Source organism: Thalassophryne amazonica, chromosome 13, assembly GCF_902500255.1.
Source record: "Thalassophryne amazonica chromosome 13, fThaAma1.1, whole genome shotgun sequence".
Classification (NCBI taxonomy): Eukaryota; Metazoa; Chordata; class Actinopteri; order Batrachoidiformes; family Batrachoididae; genus Thalassophryne; species Thalassophryne amazonica.
In genome coordinates this window covers 49,508,869-49,532,623 of record NC_047115.1, presented here as the reverse complement: position 1 = coordinate 49,532,623, position 23,755 = coordinate 49,508,869, and the positions used below count along the sequence as shown (strand labels likewise).

General features: G+C 42.3%; 1 protein-coding gene across 2 annotated transcripts in view; it reads left to right on the top strand.

Annotated features, from left to right (window-relative positions):
- Positions 1-23,755, top strand: part of psme4a (proteasome activator subunit 4a) — a 102,585-nt gene that overhangs the window by 7,760 nt on the left and 71,070 nt on the right. For both annotated transcript variants that reach the window (XM_034184291.1, XM_034184292.1), the window contains exons 4-9: positions 11,230-11,274; positions 20,528-20,677; positions 22,474-22,537; positions 22,769-22,843; positions 23,286-23,408; positions 23,510-23,602. In XM_034184291.1, the coding sequence (XP_034040182.1) occupies positions 11,230-11,274; positions 20,528-20,677; positions 22,474-22,537; positions 22,769-22,843; positions 23,286-23,408; positions 23,510-23,602 (550 nt within the window). The remainder of the gene's footprint in view (positions 1-11,229; positions 11,275-20,527; positions 20,678-22,473; positions 22,538-22,768; positions 22,844-23,285; positions 23,409-23,509; positions 23,603-23,755) is intronic.

Sequence of the window (23,755 nt, the reverse complement as noted above, 5' to 3'; positions counted from 1 at the left end):
CTGAACCATTTACCAATTAAAGCGTTCACTCAGATCAACTGTGCTAAAAGTCTAAGCTAACATTAGCCGATCATTAAACCTTCACAGCAGTTCAGTAAACATCACGTTTTATTTTTACATTATTCTCACCTCGATAAAGCTGCAGAACTAAACTCTGTTGGGCAAACTGGGACTTCGCATATATCCAAAAAGTGGGAGATTTCAGACTGAGTGGGTTTGCTCCATCCCGCCGGCTGCCTGCCTTGGTCCACCCAGTGATGATGCCTGAAGGCTGGCTTCTCCGTGGGGGTTGGCCCACTGTCGCGGCTGATCGATATCCCACCCAAGTCGTCAGTCCTCCCTCAGTTGGCGTCACTCCGAAAAGTAGCTGAAAAAAAGCTTCTCCCAGCAGGGTGATGGGAGAATCGTTCTACTGCTGTTTTTTTAAAGCTTTTTTGTGGTTCAGGCGACGCAAATTGAAGATGGCAATTGCTGAACTTTTTTCAGATTGTGGAAACAGCCAGAGTGTGACGTAGCAATCTCCACTCCCCTTGCCGCTTCCGAAGCGAAGCGTCTGATGTCACGTGTCAGACGCGTTGGAAATGCATTCGATGGATTGGAAGGCGTTGGCCTGACGTGTTCAGTGTGAAAGACCCTTAAGATGGCACACATTTTTGTCTCCAGTGCACACGTAAAAATGGAAGCAGTCTTTACGTTCATAAACTTCCTAATGAACCATGAATGCTGTTCATTTAACAGATGTATAAGCTTATCACGATAATTACTATATCGGCTTATTGCTGGATTATATAAAGATGAACATGATCGTTTTGATGGCTTTGATATATTTCCCCTTTACATGAGTGGCTGTTTTCATAAGACACTAAAGTTTCAGAGTCTTGCTGCTCTTGTCCCTATCAACTCCTGCTTTCTGCAGGAGGCGGAGTCAAGCTGCTGTCTGTGAGTGGCTCATGCAGCAGAGGCAAAAACTAGTTATATTTCATTCCTCCTGACCACCAGAGGGCGGTGCTTTAGCACCTGGATAACTACATGTGCGCAGCACAGAGGTCGAGAATATATACCAACAAAGTCACGCCATTGAATGTGACCTGGGTGACATCACTGGTTGTCTTTATATACCAGACGCACCCTACGCTCGGTTCTTTTCTACATCTCAACCTCGCATTCTTAGAGGTTGAGAACGCATTTAGCTGCGATTGCCGCTCTCGCTTGTAGCCTCGCAACCCACCTTCGGTTGGAGCTACGTGCACTGCACACGTCCTCCAGAGGCTGCGAGACACGGCTTCACCGTTTTTTGTATTCTTTGACGCCTGTCGTGAGTACACCTTCTTAAACGCTGGGTGCACGCCTTTGCCGCTGCCCTGCTGGGTATTTTCCTCTGTGCACATTAGCTGTGTTGTTTCGATGAAAGCTGGCTATTTGTTTAGTTGTGTCACTAACCCCGTTACCTACGTGGTAGTGTGTGTATCAGAACCAGTATAGTGTACTGTGTTGGGCTTGCCGTGAGTGTTTTCCACTCCTTGAAGTACTTCGTCTGCACTGCTGCCATTTGCTAAGTTTAACAGCTCTGCTAGCAGCTAGTGTTGTCGTCGTTGCTCTTAGTGACTTAGCATTTGGGCTGTGAGTTTTTCGGCTGTGTGCATCGTGTTATTACTGTGGCTGTGAGTGTTTCACGCTCCGGGCCTTGTATTAGCTTTTACACTGTGAGTGCTTCACGCTCCGTGCCTCGTGTCGAGTTGACGGCTGTGAGTGCTTCACGCTCCGTGCCTCGTGTTACTATTTACACTGCGTGTGATTCACGCTTTGTCTTTCCATTTGTAACCATCAGGGCTTGCGTTAGCCATCTGCACGCAGTCCACAATGTTGACAGGGCCTTTGTTGCATGGCTGTAGTACCTGTTTGGCTCCCTTGAGCCCAGATGATGGACATATGTTTTGCCCCTCGTGTCTTGGGATCGGACACCTGAGGGAAGCCCTTACTGGCGATGCCTGCCTTAATTGTGCCAGCATGCCACTGGCAGAGAGATCTGCTAGACTTGCGGCACTGGAAAGTGGAATATCTAGTGCGACTTTGGCCTCCAGCCCCAGGGAGGAACCAAAGCGCCGTAAACGCCCACATGCAGGAGACCCTTCTGCTAAGAAGGTTACTTATGACCATGCTTTGGCTGAAAAGGTCGAAACATTGACTTCTGAGTTTGCTCAGATTAAGTCCTTGCTTCTGAATCTACAGCCTAGGGATGCAGTGACAGTTCCTGTTGTCCCTAATGAGGCTGATCAGACCAATGTAGTTACTCAGCAGGAGGAAGATGTCGTGTCTATTGCTGCAACTGATTCCTTGTACATGACAAGTGATATAAACTGTGTGGAGGATGAGGATGAGAGGCGTCTTTCTCCAAGCCATTCATTAGTGGGCTCTCATACCTCTGAGGCAGAGTCCATGCTGCAAACCGGACCTGGACTATCCTTTGTCAAGCAAGCTGTTCAGTTGGCTTTATCCAGGCTTGGGGTCGACAATCCCCCTGCGGAAACCACCGCTTCAAGTGCCTTTTTCAAAGTCACTCAGAAGCCTGAGTTCAACGTTCCAGTTTCACAACCATATATCGAGGAGCTCCACCGATGTTGGGCGGACCCCAAATCATTGACCCATCTATCACAGGACTGCAGAGCCCTTAGCTTTATGTGTGATTCGGCGCAGTATGATCTGAACCGTATGCCCGCCGTTGACAGCATTATTGCGAACCTGGTTGTGGCTCCAGCTGATGCTGCTCGGCCGGATGCCCACTGCCCACGTCCTCAGTGTAGGGTCACTGATGACATCCTCACCAAAAGCTATGGCATAGTTGCTCGCATCGGTCGCCTAGGCAACTCACTGTCCCATTTAGCCCTTGCCCTCTCAAAGTCTTTGAGGGAGGCAGAGGTTGATGATGCTACGCAAAGTCTTAGTGATGCCTCACTCCAAACCTTTGCTTATATGTCCAGAGAGCTTGGCAGACTGATGTCAACCCTTACCATCACTAGACGTCAGGTGTGGCTTGCGCAGTCCCCCCTGTCCAAATCCTGCAGAGGCACACTCCGTTCGCTGCCGGTTCTTCCAGGCCAAGTATTTGGACCTGCGGCCCAACAAACTTTGGAGCGTGCTGTTGAGGCTAGTAAATCTCGGCAACAGTTTGTTGACCTACACCGGTCTTTCAGACCTCAGCCAGTCAGATGTGCTACAGCTTTTTACTCTACATCCAGGCTTCCGCTGACTCCCAGAGTTGCACGTGCTTTTTGCAGTTGAGGGCCAGCTCTCCCAGCAGCCTGTCTTTCATGAGCCTACGGGCAGACCCCCGAGAACTGAACGGTTTCACAGAGCTTCCAGTAATCGTGCCCAGAGGTCCTCAGGGATGCGAGGCAGAGGTGGTCGGGTCTGACTGCCAGTGTTTGGCCCCCAGCCGTTTTTCATGAAATCAACTCAGCCACTGGGAGGCTCAAGTTCAAGACCCATGGGTCATTTCAACCTTGTTCCAAGGTTACAGAATTCAGTTCAGATGTCGTCCTCCAAAGTTCAATGGGGTGAGGATGACTGTTGTTTCCGACTCGGTGCAGTCTGCTGCCCTACAACGTGAGATTTTGGAACTCCTGGAGAAGGGGGCCATAGAGCCAGTTCACAGTTCAGACCAGCTCAGGGGGTTCTATTCAATTTACTTCCTTGTTCCAAAGAAGGATGGCGGCTTTCGTCCTATCCTCGATCTCCGACGTCTGAATCGTTATATCAAAGTGCTGCAGTTTCACATGCTCCGCACAGTAGACGTCCTTCAAACTATCACACCAGGAGACTGGTTCACAAGTGTCGACTTAAAAGACGCCTATTTCCATGTGCCAGTAGTGCCTCATCACAGGCAGTTTCTCCGCTTTGCTTTCGAAGGTCAGGCATACCAGTTCAGGGTGCTTCCTTTCGGCCTCTCTCTCACCCCTCGTACATTTACCAGATGTATGGCTGCAGCACTAGCCCCACTGCAAGCTCTTGGATTAAGAATCTTACCCTACTTAGACGATTGGCTTGTCTGCGCTCCGACTCAGGAGCAGGCGCACAACGACACAGCTCTTCTACTGAACCATGTCTGTCATTTAGGACTCACAGTGAACTTTGCAAAGAGTTCTCTTGTTCCCAGTCAACAAACAACCTTCATCGGCATTGCCATCAACTCCCTGACTATGACTGCATCGCCATCCCCGCAAAGAGTGGACGATGTAATTCGTCTCGTTTCACACATTCAATGGGCTGTGATGCTGCCTTTTGGTTTGCTGCTCCGGTTGATGGGCAAATTGACTGCAATGTCGCTAGTGGTACCTTTGGGACTTCTGTTCTTACATCCCCTACAGATGTGGATCAACAACCTGGGCCTCAACTCAAAGTTGCATCAGCACAGGCTTGTACGACTCTCCAACCAGTGCCTTCTGCACCTCAAACCCCGGGGGAACGTGGACTTCATCTGCAAGGGTGTCCCTCTAGGCTCTGTTCCTTCTCGCCTAGAGGTGGTTGTTACAGATGCATCACTCAAAGGTTGGGGGGCCCTGTGGAATCACAGGATGGTGAGGGGTGTCTGGAGTCCTCAGGAGAGACTCCAACACATAAACGTGCTGGAGCTTCGTGCTGTGCGACTGGCTCTCAAGCATTTCCTCCCAGCCCTGAGAGGAAGACATGTTCTTGTCCAGTCGGACAACACGTCAACAGTCTATCACATAAACCATCAGGGGGGCACCAGGTCCAATCACTCATTGGCAGAAACTCGGAAGCTTCTCTTATGGGAGTTGCCTCGCCTTCAAAGTGTCAGAGCAGTTCATCTGCCCGGTGTACAGAACAGCGCAGCGGATTTACTCTCCAGACAGAAACCACCACCGGGAGAGTGGAGACTGAACCAGATTGTGGTCCAAATGATCTGGCAGAAATATGGTGCAGCGGAAGTGGACCTTTTCGCTTCAAGCACCTCGACACATTGCCCACGATGGTACTCCCTCTCGGAACCAGACAGCCCGCTATGGCAGGATGCATTGGCTCACCCATGGCCGGATTGCCTCCTTTATGCCTTCCCTCCTCTCCCGCTGCTGATGTTGACACTGCACAGGATAGATCAGAGCAGCCACAGGGTGCTGCTGGTTGCTCCATTCTGGCCTGGGAGGATTTGGTTTCCCATGATTTACAAACTCCTCGAAGGAGAACCTTGGGCTCTCCCGGAGAGGAAGGATTTGTTGTCACAGCTACAGGGGAGGATTTGGCACCCTCACCCAGAACGCCTTCAACTGTCTGTGTGGCTGTTGAGGGGCCAGACTCCTTGTTAACTTCTGGCGGTCAGGAGGAATGAAATAGAACGAGAGTTACGAATGTAACTACGGTTCTATGAATTCTGGATGACCGCCAGAGTTGCTTGTCACTCAGTCTTGCGAGTTCATTCCGAAAAGAAGCGAGCGCTGGGTGCGTCTGGTATATAAAGACAACCAGTGACGTCACCCAGGTCACATTCAATGGCGTGACTTTGTTGGTATATATTCTCGACCTCTGTGCTGCGCACATGTAGTTATCCAGGTGCTAAAGCACCGCCCTCTGGCGGTCATCTGGAATTCATAGAACCGTAGTTATATTCGTAACTCTCGTTTTGTAGAATTTGTTGTTGCTGAGTTCCATTTTCTGTATCTGCATTAACATGACTACCTTTGGACAATCTGTTTGACCAATTATGAGAAAACAGTAGAAAAGTCTGTTAGGCTGTATATATATTTTTTTTTGGGGGGGGGGGGGGGGGGGGGGGCATTTCTTTTCCCATTTCTTTCTTTCATGGAGCAGTGCTCACTGAGACAGCTTGTTTTCAAGCTTAATTGTCTATCTGTTCTAACCTGGGGGTAAAACATGTGCATTTCCTACAGCTAGCAGTGCGAGATTCTCTTATATGGTGCTATGGAAACATTGTGTGAGGGTTGATTGACAAGATTTGAGCCTGACCAACAGTAAACCACAGCTGAATTAATATAATGCTTTATTTTTCAACATCATCCCCATGTAAGTCCACACACTTTTTCCAGCATCCCTGCAGTGCCTTAATATCATTCTCATATAAGGTCTCATCCTGGAGCTTGAGGAAGTCATCCACTGCGGATATGACATCATTGTCAGTATTGAGTTCCAGCAAGATACCTTTTAACGTTTGGAAACAGATGGAAGTCTGAAAGACTCAAATTAGAGGAATAAGGTGGGTGCAAAACAAGTTTGAAGCCACATTCATGAATAGGGATGGTTATCAAGAACCTGTTCTTTTCGAGAATCGTTAAGAAATGATTCGATCCACCGACATCAATAGCCTTTTTGCTTAACGATTCCCTTATTGGTCCTTCAGAGCAGTCATTTTTGAGGGTGTTTTTGGGAAAATGATCATTTCTCTACATTGATTGCAGACCCGCTGCAGGGTCTGCAATCAACCGCTTCTGCAGCAGTGACTCTGCTTGAAGCTTGAACCAACGAAGCAGTGCTCCGATCCGCTGCTTTGTTGGTTTTCTGCTTCGCTGCTCCGCTTCTTAACCCCTCTCAAAGCCATTTAAAGATGTCAGTCATGTGTTGATTAAAGTCACTAACTTGGACTCTTGTCTTGTTGCGGGCAAGAAATGAAAACCGTCCTTCGTTTCGTTCGCACAACTCCAAATGCTGCACCGCTCTCTGCCGAGTCAAGTTAGAGTACAGTCAGAATTAATAACTTCAAAGCGAATCACCGCTTTAAATCAAATGACACCTCCTTCCAAACATTGTAATACAAACAATAAACTACAACTGACCAAAACTTTATTTCCTTCCAAAATGAGACGTCCTGTTTTCTTTATGAAATACATTGATGCTGACTTGCAGCACGGCTGGCTGAGCTCACTCCATGTAAAGCCTGCTTTTAGTACACAGAAAATTCACAAGAGGTATTGATAAGGTATTCGATAAGGAATTGGCTTGATAAGAGCAGTCGATAATGGTATCGATAAAATCTTATCAATAACCATCCCTGTTCATGAATAGCAGCCATTGCGATAACAGACGTGTGGACCAGAGCATTGTCCTGGTGAAACAGAACACCTCATCAGAACATTCCACACCATTTCTGTTGTGAAAGTGTAGGAACACGGACCCACAACAGGGGGCGCAAATGAACGGACAATGGAGGAAGTCAAATAACAACGCTTTACTGTTGTGAATAAGCACAACAAACACGGCAGATCACAATAGTAAGCAATGAAGTCAATTCACAAAAATCTGTCACGTGGGCAGGCTCGAAGATAAGAGACGTCCGTCCAAAGCAGAACCGGAACCACACGATTTCCTCCGCCACCGAACCCCGGGAATACTGGAGCCGCCAAGTCCCGAACTCCCAGGTGGCCACTGCCTCCGCTTGTCGGATCTGGTACTGCTGGCGAGGAACAAAAAACAGTTAGATGTGGATGCGTTTGCACCCAGCAACACGTATGGTGGGAAAACCACCTCCACCTCTCATCAGAAACTGGTAAGTGCAGGAGTGGGAGTACTTATCAAAGAGGTAGGGAAAAAGTCCAACACAGTCTCCAGCTGTAAATACTCACTGTCTGCTATTAAACACACAAAGCAACAAAGTATTATTGTTGGGAAGACAACACAATCGGCTGAGCACTTTACCTCCTAGGTAGAGCGATATCTCGGCAACGAGGTGGAGATGTCGTCTTGCTGATATACTACTGAAGATCAGATGATTGGTGACAGCTGTCACCCCGGCTGCTCCTGTGAGGCGGCAGCACCCTCTTGTGCCTGGAGCCCACACTCCAGGCAGGGTGTCCTCTGGTGGTGGTGGGCCAGCAGTACCTCCTCTTCAGCGGCCCACACAACAATTTCTGCTTTATTTTTGCCTGCAGTTGTTGCAAAAGTGAAGCATAATAGGCACCAGTGATGGTCTGTTTCTTCTGGAGGTCCACCATTATGATGCCCTCAGCATTCCAGAACAGAGGCCACCTTTCTGGCAGATGAGACAACTTTGGCTTTCAGCAGGGGAGAACCCACATTTCTGTTGCTTCGACTGTTGCTTGTACTCCAGTTTGAATTGATAGACCTAGGTCTTGTCCATGGTTATGAATCATTGCACGAAGTTAGCTGGATCTACCTCAAAAAGCCGAAGGTTCTCCTTGGACATCTGGAACCTCATGCTTTTCTGATAAGCCACGAGAAGGCTTGGGACCCATCGTGGTGAATGTTTCATCATTCTCAATTCTTCAATCGGAACTGAATGAACTCTCTTGGGCTGTATGATGCTTGCTTACTTTTCTGTCAGCAAGGACCATATCATGGATCTTCTGGATCATATCAGTCAAGGTGGTAGTTCTGGGTCTTCCTCCTTCCTTTCTTCTTCGAAATAGAATGTCACTACCATATCAGTTATGTTGTCTACTCAGTATGTGAGAGTGAAATGGTGCCAGATAGTTGCTTTAAACATTTCAGGTATTTTCCTGTTAGTGCCTAAATAGAATGGCCTACCCATATCAGGTTTGTTGTCCATGCAGTATGTGAGAGAGGAAGTGGCTGCAGAGCAACAGAAGGCTTCTGGGCTTATGATTGAAGATTCAGAAGGGTAAATGAAAGTTCATGATGAACGTTGCCAGTGTTCAGAAGTGTTTCTCTACTGTAGCTTACATTCGCGTAGGTAGTGGAAGAGTAGGACAGAGACACCACAAAGGGCACCATCTTGGAAGTACAAATGATACTGTTAATCAAAATAAAGATTTTGAAAACTAATCCCCAAAATTTTCATAATAAAGCATGCACTTCATCATGCCATGCGCAAGCCATATCCAAAAGCTGAGGCCGATCTGAAAAACAGAGAGATAGGTGAGCCATATACACACACAGACACAGCTTGGTTTATAGGTAGATGCAAGGAATGGAGAACAACACTCTACCTTTTCTGGGTCAGGCTCACAACTTTTCAGTCGGCCCTCGTATGTTTCACGTGCAAATGGCTGGCTAACTGGCTAACATCAGTATTAAGTTCCAAGAAAACCAAGCTGCATGGGCTCATTAGCAGGTCACCATTTCAAAAACTGCGGTTATACATTACCTATTTACACAGCATGAAGATGAATGGCATACATTGAGATGTGTGTGTGTGTGTATATATATATATATATATATATATATATATATGTCTTTTTAAGTGCTTGGCACTTTGACATGTCGCTGAATGTGTTCTTTATGCCTTTCTCTCCTTTCACATTCAGTTCTCCACGGCCTCGTTCATCCTCTAAACACATAATGCTAAAATTGGTTCAGAGGTGGTAAGGACAACATTTTTATTTGTGCTCAGCTTTTAATTTTTGGGAGGCATTTACCTGCTTATTTATTTTTCCTTTTCAAACTCTGCATGCGAAAATAAACCTTACTCCCCTACGCAGCTTGTCACAGAAAACAAATTAGTACTGCAAAAATGTTGACATTTCACTCATATTGGAGACTGTCGCACTGCTAATGCCTAACGAATTTGTTTTTTAAACCCTTCTACCATTTCCCAAGTGAACACAGAGAATTATATTATAGTAATGTGTAGGTTTTTGGTTGTTTTCCTAGGATCACTTTCAATCTTTGATTTTATTTATTTATTTTTGTTGTTTCAGTCATAATACAAAAATAATTGGTACATTTTCAGGTGTCAAAAGGTGTGCAACCTTTTGTCACACTTGCATATGTCCTGGAATATGGCTGTTTGACAGGAGTGTTTTATTCGATATTGAGTTACTGAGGTCATGTAGTGGCACTGCTATGGTTGCATTGTAACCACTCCCTGACTTGGTTGAGCTTTTTGCAATGGGACACTGTTGGCTGTTGCGGTTGATTTTCAGTGCATGAGTTTGGTGCTGGTCTGTAGCTTGTGTGTTGTTAATTTGTAGCTGAACATTAAGCAGTATTCATGCAGCAAGATACTCACAGTTTGCCTTTTACAATTTCACCATTGACTTAGCCAGCATTAGTCTATTTCTTTGATGTGTCTGTCTGTTAAAAAAGAAAAGAATATAGAGCAATAGGGCAACGCAGTCTCGTATGAACCCCTACGTGATATCGCAGAATTTAACCACATCCGAGGACAGCGTGCACAAACACGGGCAGAGTGTGGGAGTTCAGCACAAAACATTCAGCCCTGCTCAGTAAACTTAAAAGCATATTTGCTGCCACCTAGTGGATGTGTCAGTTTAAAATGATTTCCGCTGAAACCCCCATCCTTCAAATGGTTTGTGCTGACACTCCCACACTCCGCTTGGGGATTGGTCTCTTGCCACAAATAGCGTCACTTCTAGCAAATAAATGGTGTACTGTTTTGTTTTCTGCTGCAATCACTGAAGCAGTTGCAAAAAGTGCAGGTTTTTTTTTAGTTCCCATTGGAGAAGGGAAGACAAGGCAAATGGGAGAGGTTGTGTCGGTAAGTTTTAGCCAGCACACCTAGCCAGAGTAGCTGCGTTCTCTCGCCAGCACAACCTCCTCAGCACGTTTGAGCTCGGGGTCATAAACAAACCGCAACATTTGTACACTTTCCACCACATCGTCACTTTTTCTTTGCATTTTTATTTTGTTTGCTGTGTAATTTGCCCAAAAACTAAGAACGTGCCATATTTCTGCCCAGTAAACAAGCAGTTTTTGAATGGGATTGGTAATTCCTTACATGGTATGGCTGGAGTTGGCCCATGGGTGGTATCTGAAAAGTTGTGGTTATATCAGTTCTCAGCTTTCAACACTGTTATGTGACCACAGTCCTCCATATGCAGTCTATATGTAAAGCTAAACATATCAGCAGGCAGTCATGCTTTGGATGTTTCATAAGAAGTGGATCCAAAATAATTTCTAACCACTATTTCAACAGTGATTCCATTCAAGATGGCATATCTGAGTTAATAAACTATTAAACATTACAATGATTTGTATTGGCATAAAGCCAGCTGAAACATTAGCTATTACTGGCAATGGTTACTCCAGATTGTTTTTCCCTTGACTGTTGATGTAGTCTAATTATATTTTACTCATTTTTTTCCTTGCTGAAAACAAGCACTTAGGACGTTGTCCAGTCTTTGACCATATGCCAGTCAGTTGTCAAATGTTTTTGTTGTGCATGTTGTTAAATTCAGATTGCATTTGTGTGGTGATTAACTGCCTAGCATCAATGTTGCAGACTTTTTCTGTCTCTTGACATTTTCTTCTTTTTTTCCCCAGCTCTGTGGAAGGTGTGTTGAAAACACTTGTGAAAAACTGCAGACCGTAAGTATATATATTTTTTTAAACATTGAGTGCCGAAAGGTTTTTTTATTATTAAAATACAAATGATTTTTGTATGACCTGTTTATTGATTCCATTTGAATTGCTTTTATTGACTTTATCAAGATCACAAAGTTAGATTGTATTTGCATCAAGTCTGAAGTCTGGCATTAACTCTAAAACTTTATTGAAAAGCTTTGCTATAGTAAACTTTTGATGTCGCTAACAGGTCATTGATTGTATTCACTGTTATGCATGTGCAGTTGAGTGCTGGGACTTGTCCCTCAGTTTGCATTTAGGCAGATAATCTTATTATCTCCTCTACTTCTGTCCTGTGAGAGTTTCCTGTTACTTGAGAAGAGAGTGACTTGTCATCATGCACAGAGATGTAGCCCTGTGTCAGATTGTGTAGTGGGTAGGTGTTTCACTGAGGAGACTGGGTGGCTTGCAGTTTACACAATAAGAAAAGAATTTGGGAGATCATGAACAGCAAAGAAAAAATACAGCTTTATAATTTGTAGAAGTGACTTTCAGAAAATTTGGTGAAAGCCACGTTCTATTAAGTATTTGGGCCTTCTTTGGCAGAGGTGTGCCACTGTAATTTGAATTGGTCTCTTTGTTTGCATTCTCTTGCACCATTGTAGGTCCAGCTGGTTTTAGAGTTGGTCAGCACATGTTTTTACTTGGGAATGTCTTGTAAAGCATTTATTGTTTTTCTATATTTTATGTGATTAAAAAGTTTTATTTTATTATTCACACAGCAGCAGCTGTCATGATTGCCTCCTTTATATGTAAAATTATTGTGCATGCTTTGCACAACAACCACACCTGCATGAATTATTGTCCCCAGTCTTGTTACACTACCCATCAGTACTGTTCCTTGTTTGATCAACCGGCTTAATCTCCAGGATTCATAGATGAAGTAACTATAATTAGTCACTGTTTTGAGTTGCTTTCCTTTGTCATACTTTGTCACTCACGTGATAGACTATTTTCTACATGTATTATTTTGGCCTATTCGGCCAATTGTACAACCCCAATCCCAGTGAAGTTGGGACATTGTGTAAAATGTAAATAAAAACAGAATACAATGATTTGCAAATCCTCTTCAACCTATGTTCAGTTGAATACACCACAAAGACAAGATATTTAATGTTCAAACTCATAGACTTATTTGTTTTTGTGCAAACATTTGCTCATTTTGAAATGGATGCCTGCCACTTCAAAAAAGTTGGGACGGGGCAACAAAAGACTGGGAAAGTTGATGAAAGATCAAAGAGCACCTATTTGTAAACAGGTGAGTGTCATGTTTGGGTATAAAAGGAGCATCCCCAAAAGGCTCAGCCATTCACAAGCAAAGATGGGGCGAGGATCACAACTTTGTGAACAACTGCTGAAAAAATAGTCCAACAGTTTAAGAACAATGTTTCTCAACGTTCAGTTGCAAGGAAGTTAGGGATTCCATCATCTACAGTCCATAATATAATCGGAAGATTCAGAGAATCTGGAGAACTTTCTACAAGTAAGCGGCAAGGCTGAAAACCAACACTGAATGCCTGTGACCTTCGATCCCTCAGGCGGCACTGCATTAAAAACCCGACATCATTGTGTAAAGATCTTACCACGTGGACTCAGGAACACTTCAGACAACCATTGTCAGTTAACACACATTGTTGCTACATCTACAAGGGCAAGTTAAAACTCTACCATGCAAAGCGAAAGCCATACATCAACAACATTCAGAAATGCTGCTGCCTTCTCTGGGCCCAAACTGATTTGAAATGGACAGATGCAAAGTGGAAAAGTGTGCTGTGGTCTGATGAGTCCACATTTCAAATTGTTTTTGGAAATCATGGACGTGTCCTCCGGACAAAAGAGGAAAAAGACCATCCAGACTGCCACCAGTGCAAAGTTTAAAAGCCAGCATCTGTGTTGGTATGGGGGTTTGTTAGTGCCCATGGCATGGGCAACTTATACATCTGTGATGACACCATCAATGCTAAAAGGTACATCCAGGTTTTGGAGTAACACATGCTGCCATCCAAGCAACATCTTTTTCAGGGATGTGCCTGTTTATTTCAGCAAGACAATGCCAAGCCACATTCTGCACGTGTTACAACAGTGTCACTTCATAGTAAAAGAGTGCGGGTACTAGACTGGCATGCCTGCAGTCCAGACCTGTTGCTCATTGAAAATGTGTGGTGCATTATGAAGCGCAAAATACGACAACAGAGCTCCTAAACGAAGTGCAGTCAGGTCGAGACCCCGATGAGGATGATGAGTATGCAGGCGAGCTTCCTTGTGACAGTTTCTGACAGTTGATACAGAAATTCTTTGGTTCTGCAAACTGATTGTTGCAGCAGCTGACTGGGTGGCTGGTCTCAGATGATGTTTGAGGTGAACATCCTGGATGTGGAGGTTCTGGGCTGGTGTGGTTACACATGGTCTGGAATTGTGAGGCCGGTTGGATGTAGGGATGTCCCGAGCCGATACTCTGTATCGGATGCTGATAAGGCTATTTTTGCGAGAATTGGTTGGTATCGGATTTGGGAACGTATTGGGCCGATTTGTGTTACTTTTGAGCGTTGTCCCATTTTACGACTGCCTTAAACGGAGGTGCAACACAAAAACGAGACGCTGACAAACAGCTCAGTGAGGCTGCAGAACACATGCTGCTGTTTTGCAGCCTCACTGTGCCGTCAGCTGCCTGTTCTCTGATCAATGCGAGCACTCTGAACAGTGTCTGGAAAAAAAACATTGAAATATTTCATTAAATTATCCAGTTAATCCAGTAATTCTGCATCTGTAGCTGCTGTAGTTTCAGAAAGTTACGATTTATTATAGTTGAAAGGGTTCATGTTCTCAAAAAGCTCCCAAGTTGAAGGAGGAAAAACAAGTCTGACTGAACGAGGGGAGGGGCGAGACAGAGAGGAGAGGGAGGGGGAGGGGTGAGGCAGAGAGGAGAGGGAGGGGGAGGGGTGAGGCAGAGAGGAGAGGAGGAGGAGGTGGGAGCTTCACTCATTTTCACATGAAAAGAGCAATTGTACAAACTGTTTACTGTTTCCAAATGATCCCACAATCATTTGTAGAAAGCATTTTTTATTTATTCCGAATTCAATTTTAAAAGAGCAGGTTTGACAAATCACTTCAGTTTCAGGCAGCTGTTGTTCAAACATTGTTTTTTTTTTATATTTAGCTGTAATTTATTCTGTTACAGAAAACTTATGCAATCACACTTAAAAATGTTGGAAAAGCAAAGCTGTCAATATGACAGATAAACTAACATTCACCGTCAGTGTCACAGTGTTAAATTAAAAGGTATAAAAGGTATATTAAAAGGATTAAAAGGTACCGTTTCGTTTTTGAAGTTGAGAGCAAATGCTATATCTGTGATGAAATATTAATGTGTTTTTAACCTTGTCAGCATTATTTATAACTTTTTCAAGATACTTTATTAACTCAGACTTTGACAGAAACATGCAGAAAAGTTTGATATTAAATATTACAATGTAAGTCATTTTTTTGTCAATTCTTGCTTTCAGTAAATCTAAACTCACTCAAAATTGGTAAAATAGGACTTGCCAATAACATTTTAGAGGTATAAAACCCTCATCAAAAAGTGCCACATTAAATAACACATCAGCCAGGGAATGACAGTTTACCCAGACTGACTTCAAATATGAGTAAATTAAGTACTTTTTTGGGGTGGCAGGGGTTCTTGTTGCATTTTGGAAATGAGGAAATGCCTCTGTCCTGAAACAGTTCTTGTATTCAGAGTGAGTGTGCCATTTAGTGTTCAAGAGAAGAAACTTCAGTCACTAACCCAACAACAAGTGTACCAAAACATCAAATCTAGGCTTGCATCTTAGATGTACCTTCTGGCAAATTGTGGCTCTAGTTTTGAGATCCACACAATAAATGTTCTCAAAATTTAAAATATTTTCTCCCAAGTCTTGAACTTGTGCAGGCCCTGATGTACTTGAGACAAGCAAAATAACTCAGAAGCTGTTTGTTACAAAAGCCAAGCAATATTGTTGGTCATGTTCAAGCAAAATAAAAACTGTGAAGTATAATGGTTGTGTTTTTAATGCTTTCAAAATAGGTATTGGATCAGTATCAGCAAGACTAATCATTTATAATAAATCGGATCAGCTCAGAAGCCAAAAAAAAAAAAAAATCTGGTTTGGGACATTCCTAGTTGGATGTACCGATGTGCTGATGCCGGGCTAACGTTTGGTATAGAGTTGGGAAATTGTGGCAGTTTTAATATCGAGTGTGAACTGCCTTCCACAAAGGCCTTAAAATGGGAGAAAACTTGAAATTGTACATGTTGTTCGTATCTTTGAGTGCAAAATGAAAGAAATATACCAGCTATGGCTATAGAACTTTTTGTATGATGGTTTGTGATATAATGGAACATATCTACACATTTAAATGATATACCAGGTTGTTTTAACAAAATTTATAGTTGCTGAAAAAAAGCTAATTTTAAAAAGTGTTAAAAATACAGATTTTCGTCACCCCAGCTGCCAATGTGGACAGTTGACTATCATATTCATATTGTTACAATATATTCTTACACATCTCAAGATGATATGCTGCAAATATGGTATTGTTATTGAGCTTCCTTTGTGTGATTTTGTCTTCAAATCAGAATGTAGTCGCAACAGTATTATTTTGGCGGAATAGGCTAACTTACTTGTACACAATTTCATTGTTTTCCTTAATTGCCAAAAATGATATCAACTCAACTGATTTTTACTGTCCAGATTTTAAAATCACACTTGTCATGAAGTACTTTAAAACATATATGCTCACATTTATAATGATTATATAGATACATAGTTTGAATATCTTTCTTGTTAAAAGAATTGGTAAAACATCTCTTATTTACCTTGTAAATTGATTTTGAGTGATCTATTTATTGTTTTACACTGGTTTACAGAAATACAAGGTCTGTCCAAAAAGTAACGGACCTTTTTATTTTTTTCAAAAACTATATGGATTTGAATCATGTGTGATTGCATCAGCCAAGCTTGAACCTTCGTGCGCATGCGTGAGTTTTTCCATGCCGTGATTCAAATCCTTATAGTTTTTGAAAAAATAAAAAGGTACTATACTTTTTGGACAGACCTCGTAAAGGTGAGTTTGGTATTCCTTGCATTGCTGTTTGCCGACAGCAGTACATATCTGTGCTTGTTTCTTCACAGCACATGGGAAATGTGTGGTTACAAGAAGTAAATGGTAAATGGACTGCATTTTTATAGCGCTTTTTCATCTGCATCAGATGCTCAAAGTGCTTTACAGTTATGCCTCACATTCACCCTGATGTCAGGGTGCTGCCATACAAGGCGCTCACTACACACCGGGAGGAGTAGGGGATTAAAGACCTTGCCCAAGACCATCACCTCCCCTAATTGAAGTATTGCCCAATGCTCAGCAACGTAATCCCAGCATGACCTAATTCTCTTAAAATAGATATTTTGCCTTTTTTGTCTTTTTTTAAACATAATGGGAATATGGTTATTATGGTTTTCCCAATTACAGTGGTGCAAAAAAGTATTTAGTCAGCCCCTGATTGTGCAAGTTCTCCTACTTAGAAAGATGAGAGAGGTCTGTAATTTTCATCATAGGTACACTTCAACTATGAGAGACAAAATGAGAAAAAAAATCCAGGAAATCACATTGTAGGATTTTTTTTTTAGAATTTATTTGTAAATTATGATGGAAAATAAGTATTTGGTCAATAACAAAAGTTCAACTCAATACTTTGTAACATACGAGGTCTGTCAATAAAGTATCGTACATTTTTTATTTTTTTCAAAAACTATATGGATTTCATTCATATGTTTTTACGTCAGACATGCTTGAACCTGGCTTTCGGTGAAAATTTTACGGAGGCTTCGCGCGTCACAACCGATTCGCTGATGAAGCGAGAAAAAGGAACATCTCTGTCCAGCTCTCCACAATTTCTCTTATACTCACTCGACTGGTAAGCACTGAAAGCCAAGATAGGCATGTCCCAACTTGTCCTCTAACACTCCGAAACGGAGGTGTTCCTTTGTCTTGCTTCATCAGTGAATTGCTCGTGACGCGCGAAGCCTCCGCGCGGCTTTCCGTGACAAAATCTCTTGTTAAAAGTGAAATCTGCCGGAAAATGGCTGATGTCCAGCTCTTGTGATAACCAGAGAAAGAGCACACGACGGTCTCATATCCACAGAGCCATCCGTTTAGAAATGATCCAGTGGTTTGTGCCTTGTCGTCGCAGCTCGGAGCGCGGCGCACCGACCGTCCTTAAAGCAGTCCTTAAAGCTGTAGTAAAAGTCCTTATTCTCTGTCAAGCCCGTACAATTTTCACCAAAAGCCAGATAAATTTTTGGAATGGTTTCCAGGTGCCAGTCTCTAACAGCTTCTGAAAAAATTCTGATGGAAAAAAAGTCCTTTTCATTCCGCTATTTCCAGACAATGAAAATCCGACGAGGGGGCGGGACCACTCCTTCCCAAGGCATGCTCACAGGTGAATGACGTCACCGACAGGCGTGGAAAAACTCACGCATGCGCACGAGGGTTCAAGCATAAAAACATATGAATGAAATCCATATAGTTTTTGAAAAGGTAATAAAAAGGTACGATACTTTATTGACAGACCTCATAATCTTTGTTGGCAATGAAAGAGGTCAAACATTTCCTGTAAGTCTTCACCAGGTTTGCACACACTGTAGCTGGTATTTTGGATCATTCCTACATGCAAATCTCCTAGAGCAGTGATGTTTTGGGGCTGTCGCTGGGCAACATGGACTTTCAACTCCCTTCACAATTTTTCTATGGGGTTGAGGTCTGGAGACTGGCTAGGCCACTCCAGGACCTTGAAATGCTTTTCATGGAACTACTCCTTCGTTGCCCGAGCCATGTGTTTGGGATCATTGTCATGCTGGAAGACCCAGCCACATTGCCTCTTCAATGCTCTCACTGATGTAAGGAGGTTTTGGCTTAAAATCTCACGATACATGGCTACGTTCATTCTTCCCTTAACACGGATCAGTTGTCCTGTCCTCTTTGCAGAAAAACAGCCCCAAAGCATGATGTTTCCACCCCCAAGCGTCACAGTAGATATGGTGTTCTTGGAATGCAACTCAGCATTCTTCTTCCTCCAAACACAGCGAGTTGAGTTTTTACCAAAAAGTTCTATTTTGGTTTCATCTGACCACATGATATTCTCCCAATCCTCTTCTGGATCATCCATATGCTCTCTGGCAAACTTCAGACGGGCCTGGACACATACTGGCTTAAGCGGGGGGACACCAAATACTTATTTTCTACCATAATTTACAAATAAATTCTTAAAAAATCCTATAATGTGATTTTCTGGATTTTTTTTTTTCTCATTTCATCTCTCATAATTGAAGTGTACCTATGTTGAAATTTACAGACGTCTCTCATCTTTCTAAGTAGGAGAACGTGCACAATCAGGGACTGACTAAATACTTTTTTGCCCCACTGTATAATGATGCAACCAAGGTGTTTCTCAGCATTCATGAAGTGACCTAATTCCAAGATGTCCAGATCCACCCAAAATAGCCAATGTGTCTATTTATAATCACAAAAAGGAAGCTCAATAACACCACCATATTTGCAGCATATCATCTTGATATATGTAAGAATATATGGTAAAAATATGAAAATGATAGTCAACTGTCCACATTGGCGTGTAGGGTGATGAAAATTGGCATATTTTGGCACTTCTTCAAAATTATAATTTATATCAACAACTATAAATTTTGTTAAAACAACCTGATGTATCATTTAAATGTGTAAATATATTCCATTATATTAGAAACCATCATTCAAGAAGTTCTATAGCCATAGCTAGGATAGTTCTTTGATTTTGAACTAATCAAAGAACGAACGACCTGTAAAATTTTGGGTTTTCTACCATTTTGAGGCCTTTGTGGAAGGGAGCTCACACTAGATACACCAAAACTGCTAACATATCCAAACTCTACAGCAAAAGTTAGTCTGGCATGAGCAGTTTCAAAGCTGTGAGGCATATAGGGAGCTCATTATTAACGTGCAAAGTTGGTAAAAAAAAAAACACTGTTTTCACGATATGTGAAAAATTCACAAAAATTTGTAAAGGCTGTAACTTCAAATGCTTGTAAGATACAGACCTAATATTTGGCATTTCACCCTAACTTTTGTAATCAGAATAATATCAAATTGACAGAACAGTTCTGAGGGGTGACTTGGGAGCCTCTGGGTCACTTGAGATGGAATGACCCCTTTGGAGACGACTTATGGTACAGAAATGAACATTCAGTTTGTGGGCAGCAGCTCTGGTGGACATTCCTGCACTCAGCATGCCAATTGCACATTCCCTCAAAACTTGCAACATTTGTGGCATTGTGCTGTGTGATAAAACTGAACATTTCTGAGTGGCCTTTTATTGTGGCCAGCCTAAGGCACACCTGTGCAATAATCATGCTGTTTAATCAGCATCTTCATATGCCACACCTGTGTGGTGGGATGGATTATCTTGACTGAGGTGAAGTGCTCACTAACACAGATTTGTGAACAGTATTTGAGATAAATGTCTTTTTTGTACATAGATGTTTTAGATCTTTGAGTTCAGCTCAAGCAAAAAAAAAAGTGTTACATTTAAACTCCAGTGTTTGTTTTGTGTTAATGTCAGTGTTTGTTTAATGTCTGCTAAACCGTTAGCTTGCTAACTTTAGCACCCCACAGGGATGCTTTGACTTTTGTCAGGCAGCTGCTGCTTTGATGAATGCTTTAATTGTAAAGCAATCAGAAAATTGAGTTGTCTGTAGCAATGGACACTAATGATCCAAGTGTTTTAAGTTGCTATAGTGTGGCATCAGTTGGTTTTTCTAGTATGAAAGTGTGTTTTGTTTAAAACGCATCCCTATATGCTGGGCTTGTGAAAAAGTAAGTCCCTTCGGCTGCTCCCTTGTTTTTTGCACTCGGGGTCGCCACAGCAAATCCAAGGTGGATCTGCATGTTGAATTGGCAAGTTTTACGCCGGATGCCCTTCCTGACGCAACTCCACATTACATGGAGAAATGTGGCTGGGGTGGGATTTGAACCGGGAACCTTCTGAACTGAAACCAAGTGCATTAACCACTTGGCCACCACCCCTGTGCCACCACCCCTGTATATATGCTGGGCTTGTGAAATGGTAGGAAAAAGCTTGGAAATTTCAGTTTTACTGCAACCTATTTGTGACTGTCTTGTCAAATAGATATTTCTCAGACTCTGCAACTCAGGAGATGCTGAATGAATGGAGACCATTACTGTGTCCCTTTGATGTTACAATGCAAAGAGCAATCAGCTACTTTGAACTTTTTCTCCCCACAACTCTACCTCCAGAGTTGCACCACAAAGGCTTCAGGTAAGAAGTTTTTATTTTTTATTTTTACTTTTGCCTGAAAAAATCGAAGAGAAGAATGGGTTACACTGTTTGCCTGACCTATTATGATAAATCACAGTATTATTGTTTTGATTTTTCTTCAAGCCCAACACATACACACACACACACACACAACCCCAAATTTAAAAAAAGATCAAAGTTTCGCCTATAAATCACCACGTACACAGTACTTCAAAAAGTCCAGGAGTAGTTTTCAGTATTTTTACCAAATAAACTATCCCTGTGTCTCCACTTAATTTCCAGTCATTTCTAGCTCACACACGGAATAAATTATTTTCTGTGTTCATGTTGTCTGATGTAACGGGGTGGGGAATCCCAGCTCCAAGGACCTGCTTACATGGACTTGCATATTTAAATAGGGACGTGGCAAGGGTGGAGTTTGGTGCATGTGCGCTCAATTCCATGTTCAGTTGGATGTACAAACCAAACGTGCTTGGATCCATGTGTACACACATTTTGATACATTTGGATATTTTTGTGCTTACGTCAGTTCCTGGATTTCGGCGTACGCCATGTTTCAGAAGGAAATCCATGCGAGTCTTTGTTCAAAGGGCCCCTGGTCTTCTGAAACGGTTTTTGGTATTGGAGATGTGATGGGATCAGGTCTACAAAGAGCAGATTGGCTGTCAATTTAGGGCTAGTAGTAGAGGTAAATTGGGGGGGGTTTGAAATATTTTAAAACAATTCTCTGCAAACCAAATCTGGAAGGAATGCGGTGTGTCGAGGGCAAGAGCATGAGCCTAAACTGAACACCTGTGATCGCCCCTCAGTCAGTGCTGCATCAAGAACTGTCATTAATTAATAGCTGATAAAACCACATTGGCAAGGGATTACTTTAGAAAATCTTTAAGAACTAAAATATTGAGTTACAATTATAAATGGCGCTTAAAACTTTACCTTGCAAAATAAACAACAACAACAAAAAACCTTATGTTAACCTGGTCAAGAAGGGACATCAACTTTTCTGGGCTTTTTTCATTTCAGCTGTAGTGTCTTGTATAGAGGCAAAATTACACAAGTTGTGACACTGTCCAACTACTTGTGGACCTGACTGCATAGAATTGTTACCCGGTGAAGGTATTCGCACCTAATATAACTAGAATTGGATCGTCTAGTTATATTGTCTTTTTCTGTTTGCCCACACCATTTCACAGAGATGTAAAAATAGTGGGAGTGACTTCTTTTATTCGCACCTAATATAACTAGAATTGGATCGTCTAGTTATATTGTCTTTTTCTGTTTGCCCACACCATTTCACAGAGATGTAAAAATAGTGGGAGTGACTTCTTTTCTAACATTTGACACATTACTACCTACAAAGCATCCATTAAGGTCTTGGGCTCCCTAAAATTTAAGCATTTTTACTCTTTACTTAATGAGAAAGCACGTTCTTCGGACTTCAAACCATAACGGCACCGTTGAGATAAATTGCAGTGTGCCAAATCAGTGACTGGTCAAATATGTGCAGTACCATAGAATGTGATTAGAGTTTGAACTTCTAACAAAGATTTGTAGAACCATGTACACATTAACAAATGAATGTGCTTCTAGAGAATGCGAGAGTGCTAGCAGGAAAAGCAAGTTAACTAATTTGTTTAGCCAGTGAGAAGGAATTGACATTTATTAAGTTCTAATTGGTCCTAACAATCTCTGAATCTTCTGTTTGACATTAAAATTTCCTTGCAGCATCTGCCTATTAATTGTCACCTCTCTGAATGTGTAAATGTTTCATCTTTAAATAATTGTATGTATGACAGGTTGTGGTTTGATGAGTTCACCAGTTTATGGATGTCAGTGCAAAAGCTTCCAACCTGGGAAGTGGTGAGTAACTTACTCTGGTAAAGATGTCACATGGCCTCTTTAATTCCTTAATAAACCCAGATATGGGAATGTAATACAATTTCACAAATTGTATCTCTGATACTTTTGGATAAGTAGTATAACATGAAAATCAACTGTTTTCCAAAAACATAAGTGTTCATTTCATTATACTTAAAATATTGAATGCTTAGTACTGTCTCTGTTTTTCCCATTTGTCTTGCATCTCTGCAGCATCTGGTCAGTCTCTTTGCTCGCTTGGCCAATGACAACATTGGCCACATTGATTGGGATCCTTATATCCCTAAGGTTGGTTGCCCCATTTTTCTGAGTAACCCTGTTTCACACCTACTGCAGAAGTGAGCTTGTTTGTTTTGATGTTTTGGAAGAAGGTATCATGTTCCTGACGCTTGCAATTTGGCTCATGATGTGCATGTTATGGTCATTGATGCTTGTCAGAGAAACAAACTATCAAGTTTCTCTGTTGATCTTCTTGCTGGTGACAGCAGTTGACTTGCATCATGTCTGTGTTGCAGTTGAGTGTAACAACATAAATTTACCTTCCTCAGCTGATCAGCTTAGTAAAATATCTTACATTTGTGATCAGTTTTTAAACAAATAAGAGATACTTATGTGGCACTCAGGCTATACATTCTAAAGCTTTTAATTCCTCAGTGGAAGTGCATACTATGTCATAGTGGGGTTGGAGTTCAACCATAATTATTTCTACTGCCCCCCCTCTCATTTTTAGATTTTCACAAGAATTTTGAGGAGTTTCAATCTCCCGGTGGGAACTGGTCAGATGATTGTCCCACGATACATCACCAGTGCCTACGACATCGGCCATGTGGTGCTCTGGGTCTCATCCCTCCTGGTTTGTTCATAATTCAATTCAGAAAGGTTTTGACGCTGCATTAATTCAACCTACCACATAGTGTTGATAAAGGTTTATCAGTTCTACTGTGGTAATTTCAGGGAGGGCCCAGCAAGCAAGCACAAGCACAACTCAGTGGACTTTTCAACAGTATTACATCTTTCTTCCACCCATCAAACCATGGTCGCTGGCTGGTAAGTCTGCTTTTTTTTTTTTTTTTTTTTTTTTGCATGTTGATGGTGCAGGTGAGCCTAAAAGTTTACATAAAGCCTTTTTTCTTGCTTGTATGATACAGATAACCAGTAACTTAGGCAGTGACCACATGTCTTTGGTACTAGGTCTCTTTA